We start from the raw sequence: 14,973 nt of genomic DNA, 5'->3' as shown, positions 1-14,973 counted from the left end.
GCAGAGGCTGAATGCTGATGGGCACACCCCACAAAGCCTGGAGGCAACTCTGGAACATGAGAAATCTGGTAAAACACGTAGTTTTGACACAAAGAAATCAAAGAGAAGCTGCCGTGAGCAAAGCATGGTACCCATGGATGCACAGTGGTTCAGTGCAGCTGGAAAAGCCAAGCTGGCAACAAAAGGGAGCAGCAAGAGGCAAAGCAGCCTGGTTCAGATTTACAGTATAGAGCAGATGAGGGGGAAAAGTGAGTTGAACTTGTCACCCTTGCATCAGTCAGATGCAACCTGTTGCTGGAGACCCACTAATGGTGGCACCAGCCCAGCACAGAGATGGAAATGTGGTAAGCAAAGGCAGGAACAAAGTGGGGGCAGACTGGCAAAGGGATGGCAATGATGACCACAGGGATGAAAGCCCACAGAATCACAGAAAATAGACCAACAGGTTCAAATCCAACTATTTCTACACAGAAGAAGCTCTCTGGCTCCAGGATCCACACGGGAGTGGGTGCAGCAGGGGACCAGGGCAGGCTGGTCCAAAGCTGAACCCCCACCTGGACACGGACACAGTGCCCACCCACACTGCCCTTCTCCCCACAGGGTCAGTTATGCTGCAGACCCACAGCAGATTGAAGGGAGGGCTCAGGGACATGCAGGGCCAGCATCCCCACCACCTTCACCTCCCAGGGAAGGGCATGTCACCTACTGCACCCTCAGCTCAGGAAACCACAGCACCATATCCACCAGGTCAGAACAATGCTGTTCTCCTGCTTTCCTTGCTCCTAGAGGCTCCCTAAGCTGTGAGTGAGGGGTCTAACAGGGACCTGGGCAAGGGCAGTGGATTCACCCCTCTGGCAGGAGCAGAGAGAGGGGACCAGCAGGGCTTGGGTATTAAGCAAAGGAAGTGAAGGAGCCTGGGCTGTGCATGCCAGGCTTGGCATCCCTGCCCTGCCTGTCCCTGTGCCACTGCTGCAGTGTGCTACACCCATGTGCCTCCCAGCAGCAGCACCACTGCACCTGTCCCTTCTCTGCCAGCTCACCCCAGGTTCTGTGTGTGCTGCTTCTTCCCCTGTGCCTCTTCCCCTTGCTGCTTCTCACCTTCCAGCTGCTCCTCCTCTCCAGCCTCTGCCCCATCCCTGCTCCTGCCCTCGTGCAGCCGTGACGGCCAAATCCAGAGGCAGCTGCACGGGGTGGCAGCCAGCCCAGCCCAGGGAGCTCTGGCACCGCTGGGGCACTGCTGCTCCACCAATGCTCCCTCTCACCCAAAAAGCTGCTGTGGAGGCTGCTGCCTCCTCTGCTCTGGCTGGGAGGATTCCAGGCTGTCCTGCACCACTGGGAGCTGCAGGTGCTGCATCCTCTGGCCTGGCTCTGCCTCTGCTCCCTGAGGAGATGACCCACTTTTGGCTGCAGCAGGGCAGCCATGTCCAGTCCCACTGGCCCTGCCCTCACTCTGCTTTCACTCATCTTTGATGTTTAATGTAAGTAAATAATGATGTGTTCCCAAGCCCTGCTGCTGCAAAGCACCTGAGGGACAACACAGGATAATTTTATGAAACTATTTAGGTATAGTGGGCACAAGCTGCAGCATCATCTGCCTCCTACCCACCCAGCCTGCCAAGGCACCTCTCCCTGCACACATTTGTTCTTTTGAACCCCCAGATGAGCCCAACACTAATTTATTCCATCATTGTCAGTGTTTTGGCAGTGATGATGTGCACACACCGAGCACTGCTAAGTTTTTGAATGAAGATGGAAGAACAAAACTGTGAGGGGAGTCAAACTGAGCCAGGGGAGCAGGGCTTGTGCTGCCTGTGGGTGCCAGCAGCCCTGATGGGCACTGGGGCACAGCACTGAAGGAGAAGCTGTACTCACCCTCTCCAGGTCTTGCCTGAGGTGCATGAAGAGCTTTAAGCGTCGGTAGAGAACATCCTGCTCCTGCTGAGCCAAGTTGTCCACTTCATCCGTTTTTGGTGTCAGCAGCGGCTTGTTGGAGTTTGCTTTCCTCTTCAGCTTCCAGTACTGGTAGACAAAGTCCACCAGTGATTCACTCAAGTCAAGGTTCTCTGCCACCTCTGAAGGCTTCACGAGCTCATAGAAGTCCTCCTCCAGCTGCTGGAGCTTCTGCTTCCGCAGCGTGACCTTCTCCAAGTCCAGCTGGGCTTGGTCGGGCTCTGTCCGTGCCTCCTCGGGCAACTTGGTGGCGCCGGTGCTGTGCTCAAGGCAGAAGGACTTGAACTTCACCTCGTCGTTGTCTGCAAGGATGGTCCTCATGTCCAGGTTGTGGTCGAAGGCGCAGGTGACGTGGAATGCGGTGACACAGGCGGGCATGGAGCACTGCGGCAGAGGGACAGGGCTCAGGGACAGCAATGAGGGGACACCCACCAACACACCAGGTGACACGGGCACGCCACAAACCCAGGGACAGCAGCAGGGTGACACCTGCCATGGAGTGATGGATGCTCCACAACAGGAATTCCTGATGGAGGAACCCCCGCTATTGCCCCGGTCACACAGACCCAGGAGCCCAACACCACAAACACAAGCAGAAGAACCTCAGGGTTCAAGAGGTGGCATTTTCCCACCTAACCTTCTTTAATCCACCTCTGTAAGGGGCCCTGCTCATCCCTCACCTACCACAACCAGAACCTTCCAATGGTTTTTCCAACAAGACATGTCAAAAGCCAAAGAACAGCTTGTGCCAATGGGATGCTCCAGGACTGTCAGTGGATTTGTCCTGATGGAGAAATGCTCACCTGTATTTCACCCTCAAGCTACTCCCACTCTGTTACCACATCTAAAGCCAGCATGCCATTTTTACTGGAAGCATACAGAACATGGCAAGGTTTAGGAGTGAACACGGGATCTAAGGAGCAGCCAATGCTCCTAAATGCTTTCCTCCTCAGGAAATTACACAGCCTCTGACTTGCTCCATTTAAAAAAGAAAGAAAAATGTAACTGAAGCAAAACATCAGAAAATGAGTGCTTTAGAACTTGTACATTGGCTACAATGTTGTCAAACTTGCATCAAATCGATTTTTTTAATGATCTTCTGAACTTACCTCAGGCTAAAATTACTTTGGATCCCACAGGAAACAAATCTTAGCCTGGTGTCCCACAGAGGAACTCCCACCAGCCAGTGCTGTGCCATGTCCCTGTCAGCACCTTTTCCCCCTCCACTCATTAACTGTTTTTAATGGCTCAGAGTGTCAGGTAATTATTTCAACCATAATCCATAAGAAATCAGTCTATTCCAGCTGCTAATGACCAGTTAAACTGCAATAATTAGACCTTTTAAGTGGGCTATTACTGTAGGCACTACTTTGGGTTAATAGAAGAATTGTTCTTGTGGGGGATGAAGAGGAACTTGTGGCCTGAAGAACCAGGTGGAGGCATGTGAAATTTCCTGAATGTTGATGACAAACCATTTAGTTTTACTGGGGCTCTGCTGCACCTTAAATCTCAAAAATATATTCTGGTAGTAGTTGAGGAACAGAAATTTTACAGCTTTTTATCATCACCCCATCCATCAGCCCTGAATCCTGCTCAGGCACCCGGGGGCGAACTTTTGACGTTGCTGATTTTAGATATTTTCCTTTGACTTTTTTTATGAGTCTGCTGGCGCTCAAGAAGCTGCCAGGACCAAGAAAAGCTTAGGCAAGCATTGTCCAAATCCTTTACTTCCAGAGCTCTCCAGGCCCTGCTCCAAAGCCTCAGAGAGCAGTGGGAAGAGCTGGATGCAGCTCTGGCTGTACCAGCATGGCTCTGGGCAGCAATGCTGGGCACCAACTCCCACAGGCACCACAAACAAGCGGATTATGAACTCCAACACCACGCTCATCCTGTTTAAAAATGGCCATTTGGTCCTAATTTCAGTCGGAAATTGCTCACAAAAATATCTGGTAACTTGCAAAATCAACTCCTTCAGCTGTGCTGCTGGCACTCGCTTGGAGCCTGGCACTGTGAGGGACCCACAGATGCTCCCTGTGCCAGCCCAGGGCACTCACCACCACAGTGGGCAGAAGGTGCCTGCCCTGCCACCCTGCCCTTCCCCTGGGACAAGCCCCGTCACAGCCACACGCAGCTGAAGCACCAGCTCTGCTCCCAAGTATTTATTTTTGGCAACGAAGGAGGGACAGAGGGAGCCCAGCCTGACTTGCAGCTTCCAGATTTACTCAGGGCAGTCAGTATATCACATGCTGGCTTTTGAAGCACACACAGTGCTGTCCCTTCCCTTCTGTTTCTGCCATCGGTGCTAAAAACAGCATTAACAACACGCCCATGTCTTCTGCCAGGACAGTGTCCTGCTACCAGCATTGACCACCACTCCACCTCAGGAATAAAGCAAATCCAGTGACACTCATCCTGGATCTCTCTACTCCAACAGATGGCAAGCAGCACTTGTCAGAAACTGTGCCCAAAATGCAAACAGAAAATAATTAGGCAGTTCAGCTGACAGGGCAACAAAGAAAGATACCTGGTTGGCTACAGTCACTGAGGGACCCTGGATAAACTAACAATAAAAACATATTGATCCACCCCAGAATGGCGCTGGAACGGAGCCACGTGTGGCAGGAGGGAGGGATCTGCCACACAGAATGAACCAGGCTCAAACACTGGAGCAGTCCCTGCTTCATTATTGATTGTGCTTCATTATCTTACTGCACCTTTCATTCAAGCACTTCAGCACATTTTGCTTATCCAGGCAAATCCATTTCCAAACAAAATTCTGAGAGAGAGAGAGAGGGTAAAAACTGCCCCAGAGATTTAACATGGGCTCCTAATTAGTCCTAAAATCATTCTTACTGGGAAGAAATAGAGATGATTTGAGTTGCCAAGGTCACTCAAACAGAAGTTCAGCAGCTTGCAGCGGTGCTGTGCTGCAGTTTGGGGCTGAGGGGAAGGAAGCAGCTCCTCCAATAGACCTGCGAGGGGAGCTCAGGAAGGAAAAATTAATTACCGGTGCTGAACACTGGCCAAGCCATCAGACACAACACTTCTGCAGCCTTAAAAATCCACCATGTGATTTTTCGTGACCACAGATGGTCTGGAGCCTGGTAGAGCTTCTCAGCTAAAAATGGCAATTTCAGCCTCAGACTCCTTGGGGGATGAGGGGCAGAGGGTGGATGGGGCTGGGGCAGCACACCCTGCTCTTATCCCTGGTGCCACGTGCTGCCTTTCCAGGACTACAGGCAGAAGACAGCTTTGGGAACCACCAGTTGTCCCAGGGGATGAGCACCAGGGGCACTGCTTGCCTAATGGGAGGGGGTGGCAGTGGGCAGAGAAGTGATGATGAACGGGGGAGTGATGAAGGACATTTCCAAGGGCTTTTTCTCCAAAAAGTGACAGCAAAAAGAGAGCTGGAAGATGATGTCTTCTTTGGAGAAGCTTGCCAACAACCAAGAGAGCCCTGGCATTCTGTGCTGCCTTGGTGAGCTCCTCCAGTCACTCTGACAAGCAAGGAGGAGTCCCAAAAAAGCATGGTCAGGACTCAGGCTGCACCAGAGCCTGGCTCCTGGCACTCTCTTTTCCATCTCAGAAATGCAAAGAAGAAAATTCCTCCTGCATTCTGAGATCTCTGGCATCTCCTGATGTCTGACCACAAGAACCACCATGAAGTAATGACTTCCCCTGAGCAGGACTCAGGCAAGGGGTGTCTCCAGAGCTGCATCCCTGCACAGCAGCCAGTTCTTTAGGCTCAGTCACAATCACACTGAGCTGCACTGGGCTCACAGCTCTGTACCAGAGAGCAGGGGCTGAGTCACATGCAGCAGCAAGGGCAAAGGCATGGACAGCAGCAGGGAGCCCTTTCTCAGGCTCCTCTGAGTTTCTTTCCCTTTTGATGGTCAAATTTGGATGGGGGAAAAACACCTCCACACACAGAGGTCCCTACAAAGACTTGCCCTGTTTGTCTCTGCAAATGTGGCTGAGGTGGGTGTTTTCTCAAGCTGCAGTGCTGCCTCTGAGATGCCCTGCTTGGATGACAGTCTTCTACTCCTCCAGCCTGCCTCCCAGACTTCACCTTCACAAAACCCTCTTGGCCACTTGGAAAAGCCTCTCCTGGAAGCAGCTTCCATCTTTCCACAGACCTGCCCACCTGCAGCACCTGACTGCTGCTGCCAGGAACAAACACCCACCCAAAAAATGCTTTTGCAGAAAACAACATCCTCCTTTCAGAGCTGGGTCACAAACCCAAAATGCTGACAAGGGTAGATCCCACCTGTATAAACAGGCACTAGCAAAAATATGGTCCATAAAATATGCTCCACAAAATATGCTCCATAAACATAAGCTTTCAAAACAGAGCTCTGTACCATGGATGAGTACAGAGAGTATTTATTTACCTAGGGGTGTTAATTTACCCCATAAATCCTTACATAAAGGCACTGCCTGCTTTTTTGTCACTTCTCCCCCTTTTCCTTGAAGCAAAACCATCCTGCACACGGCAGGGTGGCCTTGGCAAATGCCCCAGTGGCAATCTCATGAAAACTTACAAACTATCAGCTGCCAGCACATGAGGCAAGGCTCCTGTTCTGTCTCAGGTGACCTTTAATGCAAATCCATTCAGCTCTCAGGATCTCACAGCTCCCATGTCACTAAGAGGATGAAGCCTGAGAGACACTGAATTCTTTTTGATGCTGCCAAGCCTGTTTGCTTCCTTCCCTGCCCCTCTGTTCTTTGAAAGCAGTTGCCATTCTGACACAGTATCTCCATCTGGCAGGGTGAATAAGCACCCAGAGCCATCAAAAAAAAATGAGTCAATGCGACAGATTTAAAGAAGTATTGTGAGATTTCATTTCAAACTATGGGGATTACTTTTAAATAGCTGCCTTTAAGGTATTAAAGCCAAGATGACAGCACAAACACAGCTCAGCATTGCAGGGCTCCTATCCCTGCTGTCCTTCTGCCACCAGCCAGCAGCTCCTGGTCCATGGTCACTGCTGTAAACACTGACTTCCACCTGCAGCTCCTGCTGAGGTACCAGAGCTGATACCTTGGGGTCAGGACACATCCCTACATTTCTCTCAATTTTTCAAAGCTTAATGGCTGCTCTCTGGGACCACCAAGACATCACACTGGGCAAGCAGGGGGAAGGAGGGGGAATCATGGGGTTCAGCAGGGCTCCCCAAATGCCCTCACACCAAGAGTGCTGCACCATGGATGGGAGCTCCTGCTCTGCTCCCCAAGAATAGAGATCATGATCTGGGAGGCTATGTCCCACTTCTGCAATAGAAAAGCCTGGAGAACCCTGCTTTCCATCTGAAAACCAAATTTCTGCCTCTCCTGTTGTGGACAAGGCAGGCAATCAGGTATCTGCAGTGGTTTGTTAAGTTGTGGCACATCAGAAAATGTGGAAATGTAACACATGTAAGTACTTTATTTGCCCAGCCAGGAGGTCAGTGAGGAGTATCCAACCCTGGTGCACCCTGATATCCCCACAACTGAAAGGCTGACCCGCTGAGGTTTGTGAAATACTTGTGTTATGAATCCCATGAGCATCTCACTTTCCTGGCAGCCTCACAAAGCCCTTCTCCTGGAGGTTTCTGATCTAAATCAAGGTCATTTGCAGTCCCAGTAATTAGTGTCACTACAGCAACACCACTGTGTTATGCAAATAAAGTTAATCTAGGTTTCTAGCACTCAGTGCATTAAATGATTGCAAACAACATCTGATGATGCCTGACAGGCTCTTGTCATTAGGTTTACTCAGAACAGAAATAAGAGTCATTCAGACCTTGTCCTTCAGCATCTCAAGACTCTCCAGTGGCTAACACAGGTACAACCCCAGAGCTCTGAGCTTCTCCTGTGCCAAGTTACATACCTGGATGCATGTCCCAGTGCACTCCTTGCAGAGGCTGCAGGACAAAGCCCACCTGCTTGCTGGGATATGTGAGATCTTCGTAATGGGTTCCATTTTTTCAGGACATCCAATGCTAACCTGGCCACAAGACAGAACACAAGTTGTAAATACTGGATATGGTCCAAAATCTCCTACAAGGGGGTGTCAGTGGCAGTCTGAATGAGGGATGGATTATATTTCTTATTCTTCAGGGTCAGCTGTAATTTGGAAAAAACCCAAACCCCCCAAAACCAGAAACAAATCTGGATGACAAAGAAAGAAAAATTTATGTTGCCTTTTCCTCTGCCAGAATTCCTCATCTGAGGTGTATCTCAGATGGGCACATGAAATTAGCTTTACCCTGCTCAAAGGTATGCCCCTCCCTCTGTGGCCTTGCAGCCCAATTCTCTGCTCTCCTTTAATTAGCAGCTCCTTGGCTGCTAATTAACCACACGATAACTGCCCTGTGCCCTGTGTTGTGACTCCGGCACAGCCAAACCGCATTTGTAATTTACACATTTGTTATTTACACAGCTAAAGAAGCCCCTGGGCCAAGACCTGAGACCTCCCTGAGCCCACCCAGGTGCCAGGAGGAGGCTGGCAAAGCCCTTACTTCAGGTATCCATAAGGCACAGCTAACATGGACCCATTTCGTCCCGCTGCGGGTGGGCTTCAGCGCTCCGCCCCTCTTGGGGCACAGCAGACACTTGGGCTGGACACCGAGGGCACAGGTCCTGCACAGCCAGCTGCCAATGGGCACCTTCAGGATGCCATAGCACGCCTGTGGGGACAGGAGGGACAGGGTTAATCCAGCAGCCCAGGATGAACATCCTCCCAAACCTCCTCCCTCCCACCTTTCTCCTGCTGCATCCCAACAAACAGCAGACAGGGAGCTGAAGTTCTTCTTTACCACCTTCCCTGTTTTCACATGGATGCTCCTGCTGGATCAGTGTGTCCTGGGTGTTAATTAAAAGCTAAGTATAAAAATGTGCTGTGCACCATGCCAAGCACAACCTGGCTCCAGGCTGGGGGTGGGCAGAGCCCCCACCACAGACATCTGCCCATGTCCTGCCTGTTCCTGACCCATGATGACTGGGAAAAGTCAGAAACGCTGTGCACAGAAATCTTCTGAGGTCACTGAGGGCTGAAAAGCCACAAGCCCAAGATTGAGAAAGTTGACCACACTGGTTAGAGACCCATCACAGCCCAAAGGGGAAGCAAAAATAAATAAGGAAAGGCAAAAAGGGGAAGTCAATAGTAATGAATGTAAATGAGATGGGAGGAACCAAAAAGGATAATAAATCTCAAGGATGACATATCTAAAGGGGGCACAGACAAGTCTCCAGCCAAGAGAGAGAGAACTGAAGCACTTGGGCTCCCTGGAGCTCCCTGACCTGCTGTGGTAATGGAGGACACCGAGAAGCCAAAGTGCTTCATAAATATTTCTCTTCTATGCTTGGGGAAGAGCCAAATGATAAGCTATATCACATAATGATAAATACTTCCCACTTTCACCATGATTTATGACTGTATTAAACAGCTACTGCTAAAACTAGACAGTTTTTAACTGGCAGGTCCTGATAACTCACACTTAAAGGGTTTTCAGAGGGCGACACTGCCTTGGGCACTAACACAGGGCTGTGGCCCTATTTAAAGCGAGGAGATGTAATTAATTCTACATCTGGCTGCTCTGACATCCCTGCAGAAGGCAAGCAGCCAGGGCTGACAAGGACCCCCAGCACTGGTAGCTGTAAATTGAGCCCAGGCATTCCTCATCTCCACTTCTTGAAGTTTACCCCAAAAAGAGCAGAGCAGCTTTTTGTCCTGCTGCTGCAGGTCACTGTCACAGCAAGTACCAGTGCTGTGGGTGGGGACAGGAACAGAGAGGGCACATGGAGATGTGTGAGCTTGGCAAAAGTACATCATCAGTCTCTACTGGCCCAGAAGACTACAACATGACTTGAGGTTGCCCCAAATCACAAATTGACAGTGGTTTCCAAGTGGAAAAAGCCATTTTGTGAACAGATTATTGGGATAACAAGGAATTAAGAGAGGAATATTATTGCTGTGAGTCTACGTGGTTCAAAGAGACTTAACTCTGTGTTTCACAGTGCCTCCAAATCTGATAGATAAATCATTTCTGGAACACAGTTTTATAAAATCTGATTTATTACCAGGCAGGAATCAGCCTAGTATGTACTAGCAGCAGAATGAACTGGCAGACTCATCTCAAAACCCAGGGGAAAGCAGGAATTATGACCATCTCTAGAAGACTCATTGATCTTGGTTATTTATTTCCAGTGATTTTAGAGTAGCTGAAGGTGCAATCCTGCTCCTGAGAAGCAAATACAGGTCTTCTGTCCCAGACAAGGAGCATTATCAGCTAAACACACTCTTCCAAGTCCAGCAGCAGGCAGAAGGTGCTCCAGAAATATGAAGCCAGAGGAATGCTGAACAGGAGCAGCACAGCTATTTTTATTGCTGCATCTATTTGGGGTGCAACATCACTGAGAACGAGATGTCAAAAAACCAGGGAGGATGCCAAGCCCTAGACAAGCTTGGTGTGGTCCATGGAACAGAGGGTGGGCTCAGCCATGTGCCACACCAGGGAAAGGGAATTCAGTGATGACAGGCCCATGGCATGGTGGCTGGAAACTGGAGGTGGCTCATTCCCATGCTAAACACAAGTGTGATGTTGTCACTGCGAGAGCAAATGAACTGTGATTTAGCAGTGGGGGGCATGGCTCCACCTCGCTGACAATTTTCAAAGGACAACTGCACGTGCTTTCCAAAAGCTTCACTTCATAGGAATTAATTAATAGCAAGCCTCATGGCCTGTGCTATGCAGAGGAAGGGAGTACAAAGATATCACCAGGTACCATAACCCACACTGTGTGCCCTGAGCCCCTTCCCAGTGGGGTGCAGGAGGACCAGGCAGGGCTCTGGTGAAGCCCATGGCACCAGCACCCATATGCCCACAGGAAAGCATCATTCCCAGCAGGTTTTGGACGTGGTGCTGGCAAAGGCATGGTGCAGTTAGATAACCATGGTGCCATATAACACCCTGCACTGTGGCTCTGCACTTCGTGGCTTAGGGTGTAAATCGGGGCAGAGATTAAATCACAGGCAGCTTATGGGCTGGCATAGGGCTTAGGGCTGCACTTTGCTCCCTGAAAACAACTGAAAATCCCTCTTTTCTTTCACCAGCCTCGAAGCCCAGGCTGCTGTGTCCCCTCCTGCAGCACTGGGGCTGCTGCTTTAAGTGGAGCCCACACGGTGCCACAGCTCCTCCTGAGTCCCTGCTGTGGCTCATGCAGCTCACAGCCTGACACTGCCACTTGGGCTTGTTAAAAAAGAACCCAAGACAAAAAAATACCTCAAACCCAACCCTGAATCATTCTGGTATTTTGTGGAATCTGATTCACTGATGGAAACCATTCAAAACACCCACCACCCGCAACTATAGATATCTCCAGTGCTCTCCCACCTCCAGGAAGCACTGATGGAAAAGCTGCCCAAAAGATGAGCAAATGGCTCTCTTTAGAACTAAAAAACCCCAAACTGTTCACACAGAGGGCGAAGCCCAGGTGCTGCTGCTGCCATCCCAGCACCACACAGCTTCCCCTTGAAGCACAACCAGTAAAACCTCCCTGGGTCCACAGAGACCCAGGAGACCCTCACGTGGCTGCCTTCCCCTTGTCAAGGTTTCCCCAAAAGCAGGAGGCCCACAGACTCCCTCCAGCAAGAGCCTGAAGCATTAGCACTCAATTCTAAAAATAAAATTATTTTCCTCCAGGCAGCAAAATAAAATGAAATCCCACGCTCACACAGTGGGGAAGCTGGGACAGAAACCCTGCGATGTGAGACTGCACTGGTGGAGCTGGAAGGTTCAACCACTCCCTAGACAAAGCAGAGGGGGAGGAGGAGGAAGCTGGGGGTCCTGTGCAAGCCCACCCCTCTGGTGAGCACAGGACTGCAGACCCACATCCCACCCAGCCCTCTGCCAAGCCTTGCACACAGTGCTGGTCACCTGAATGTGCTATAGATCCCACTGGGGTTCCATAAATGGTGTAAAGAAGAATAAGCATATTAAAGGACAAGAGATATAAAATAAAATATCCCAGAGATCAGAGAACAACAAGGAAGGGACACCTCATCCTCTGGTTGAGTGTGTCTGTGGGCACTTATAAATGGCTGGGGGTAAGAAAGTTGCCCCAAATCTCAGGCTGCCCTAAATCCATGGGACTTGGAGCAACCTAGATAGTGAAGGTGTCCCTGGGTTTTCCTCTTTCTTGATGAAGGCTGGGGTTTCCCACAGCTTCCTCAGCCACTATTTGTGGTGGAAACTGATCCTTCTCTTTTGGCTGCAAGGTGTTTTTGCCCTTCTCATTCCCTGAGAGTTCATTACTCCTTGACTGAAGCAGTGACAGCCACTGCAGCCCTCACTCCTTCAGGAGACTGTGCCAGTAAAAATTTCAACCTCTTTCATTTTCAGAAGTTTCAGCAAATTCAGATTGCAATGCTGGGAAATACAAAGATAGAGGAGATAAGGTAAAACTTCCTGTTAGTTTCTACTTTCTTACTCCCAGATAGGGGTAAGAAAGTAAGAAAAGCAAATTTGCTGTCTGCCAGCTATCCAAGACCCCACTGCTGTCCCCACTCCTCTGGAGCTGCACTTGGGATCCACAAGGAAAGTTTACCAGGTGTCTGCAGCAGCCCAGGGGAAGGGATGGGAGGAACCCAGAGGAGGAAGGTCTCAGGGCTTCTGCTGGTCACGGTGATCCCAAGATACATCAGAAAATCTCTTTTCCCAGCCTGGCCATCGAAGAAGGAGACAGAATTCTTCTGTTCTCATTCTCAAGGTTGTTTATTATTAAGAAATCGATACCATTCTTTCTCCAACCCACTGCAGGTCTGTCTGGCAGGCTGGGTTGAGGCACACTGGCCACCCTTGGGGTGGTGTTATATTTTATACTAAAAACTATGTGTACATTATTTACCATAACTTCCCCATACCTATCACCTATGTTAGACAGTGAGCTTCTACCTTAAACCAATCCAAAAGTGCCACCATCACAGCAGAAGATGGAGGCCAAGAAGAAGAAGGAGAAAGGCTGGACAGGCCCAGATTCGTTCATCTTGCCTCCTGAACCCCCATTCTAAAAAATCCCAAAAAAATATATTTTTCACCTCATCATCAACTATTATTCTACTTAAACTCTCTTGACTTGTAATTCTTCATATAAAGGTTGGTAATTGCTTTTTCCAAAGGCTAAATCAAAGGCACAGGGGGGGTCTTGGGCTCTGTGCCAAGGTCTCTGAGCCCCCTGGGCAGGGTCTTGAGCCCTCCAGGGCAGCCAAAGGAATTTCCTGCGTTCCAACAGGAGGGTACCAGAGCGTGATGAGCAGAGCCACGTGCTGCCACCCTGCTCCACCCCAGGGCACACCTGGTGCATGCAGAACACCATTTCAGTGCCATCCTCACCATCTCAGCACTGTCCATCCACCAGGGCTCACCTGGTGCACACAGACATTGCACTTGTCACAGAACACCATCTCAGTGCCATCCTGCCCCCAGGGCTCACCTGGTGCACACAGACATTGCACTTGTCACAGAACACCATCTCAGTGCCATCCATCCCCCAAGGCTCACCTGGTGCACACAGACATTGCACTTGTCACAGAACACCATCTCGTTGCCGTCCTCCCCCTCGGGCGAGCGGCACACGTCGCACACCACGTCCTCGTCGTACTCGATGCCCAGGCCCTCCTCGGTCTCGATGGCCATGTTCATGTTCTCATAGCACATGGTCTCCAGCTCCTCCAGCACTCGCTCCAGGGTGGGCTCGTCCAGCTCAGGCTTTTCTGCAAGGCACAAGGCAGAGAGTGAAGGCAGAGAGTGAAGGCAGAGCCACCAAAGCAGCTCCAGTACAGGCGCCCATCCACCTTCAGGCAGCGTTTGACCAGGGGCTGAGCATTTCAGATGGAAACTCAAGAGCAAATCCACAGCCAGGGTGAAAAGGCTGCCCCTACCTCAGGATGCAGTTTGTATTTCATAGTAACAAAATATTGCTGCTGGCTGAGAGGAGGGAAACCCATTCAGCTGAAGCAATGCGGATAATTGGGGCTGACAGTTTAAATGTTCAAGGAGACAAGTTGTGCAAAGATGCTTTTTGCAGAGAGGGCTCAGACAAGCTTTGGCAACACAAAGTCAGTGCTTTAATTGTTAAAACTGAAAATTGACCATTTTAAGGCCAATTAAACAGAAATATAAAACTGAAGCCAAAGGCAGAAACTGAGCATAAATGAGGGGGGTATTTTTGTGTTTGGGATTAGTGAAATCAGGAGGTCAGACCCAGGTGGGTCTTTTATTCCCCCCTCACCAGGATCTTTAATGGAGAGAGGTGGTAGAGATGCTTTACCAGAGCTTTCTCCACAGAGACAACCAGGAGTGTGAGGTCAATAACCAGCAGAGGTTTTTTAGAGCAGCAGCCTCTAGGAGAGAGACACCCAGCTGCCTTTAGACAGGACATGCTGCTGCCCTGTCTACACCACCCAAAATGGTGCCACACAGAAGGCTTGCCCCAGAAGTGCTGCCTCCCACCTGCACACAAAGATCCTGGTGCCACAAATGCAATGTGAGGTCACTCTACGCAAGGAAGAAAATCTGTCAGGAGCAGGGGTGAGGTTCTCCATGAAGGGTTAGAGGCAGAGTTAAGCCCCCATCACACCCTGTGTCCCAATCAGCTCTATGTCATCAGAGAAGGGGTGGGGACAACAGAAGTACCAGCAGGATGCAACACAAAACAATTAGACTTTGTAGTTCATTAGTGTGAAATATCCACAACTGGCCAGACAGTGAAGAAGCCTGACCCAAACTGCTGTCCACCCTCCTTGCTCCAAAGCAATGGAAGAAAATACTTCATTTATAAGCAGAGATGGGGAAAAAGGGCCTGAGGAAGAATCCATAAGGACCAGTTACTAATTAAGTGTTCAGTGAAAAAAGGGGCATCCTGGTCATCTCTCAAGCCACAGTGTGATGCCCCTGTTCTGGGCTGAACTCTGGGCTGCTCCAAGGCCCCAAGGGATGGGTTGCAGGGGAACCAGCACCTCAGGCTGGATGGGGCTGTCAGAGG

General features: G+C 50.1%; 1 protein-coding gene across 3 annotated transcripts in view; it reads right to left on the bottom strand.

Moving 5' to 3' along the window:
• Positions 1–14,973, bottom strand: part of JADE2 (jade family PHD finger 2) — a 74,685-nt gene that overhangs the window by 13,330 nt on the left and 46,382 nt on the right. For all 3 annotated transcript variants that reach the window (XM_059483941.1, XM_059483940.1, XM_059483942.1), the window contains 4 exons: positions 13,491–13,702; positions 8,451–8,618; positions 7,820–7,936; positions 1,873–2,334 (listed from right to left, as the gene is read on the bottom strand). In XM_059483941.1, coding sequence (XP_059339924.1) covers positions 1,873–2,334; positions 7,820–7,936; positions 8,451–8,618; positions 13,491–13,702 — 959 coding nt within the window. The remainder of the gene's footprint in view (positions 1–1,872; positions 2,335–7,819; positions 7,937–8,450; positions 8,619–13,490; positions 13,703–14,973) is intronic.

Source organism: Ammospiza nelsoni, chromosome 16, assembly GCF_027579445.1.
Source record: "Ammospiza nelsoni isolate bAmmNel1 chromosome 16, bAmmNel1.pri, whole genome shotgun sequence".
Classification (NCBI taxonomy): domain Eukaryota; kingdom Metazoa; phylum Chordata; class Aves; order Passeriformes; family Passerellidae; genus Ammospiza; species Ammospiza nelsoni.
The sequence above is the reverse complement of the archived record's forward strand: the minus strand, read 5'-3'. Positions and strand labels throughout refer to the sequence as shown.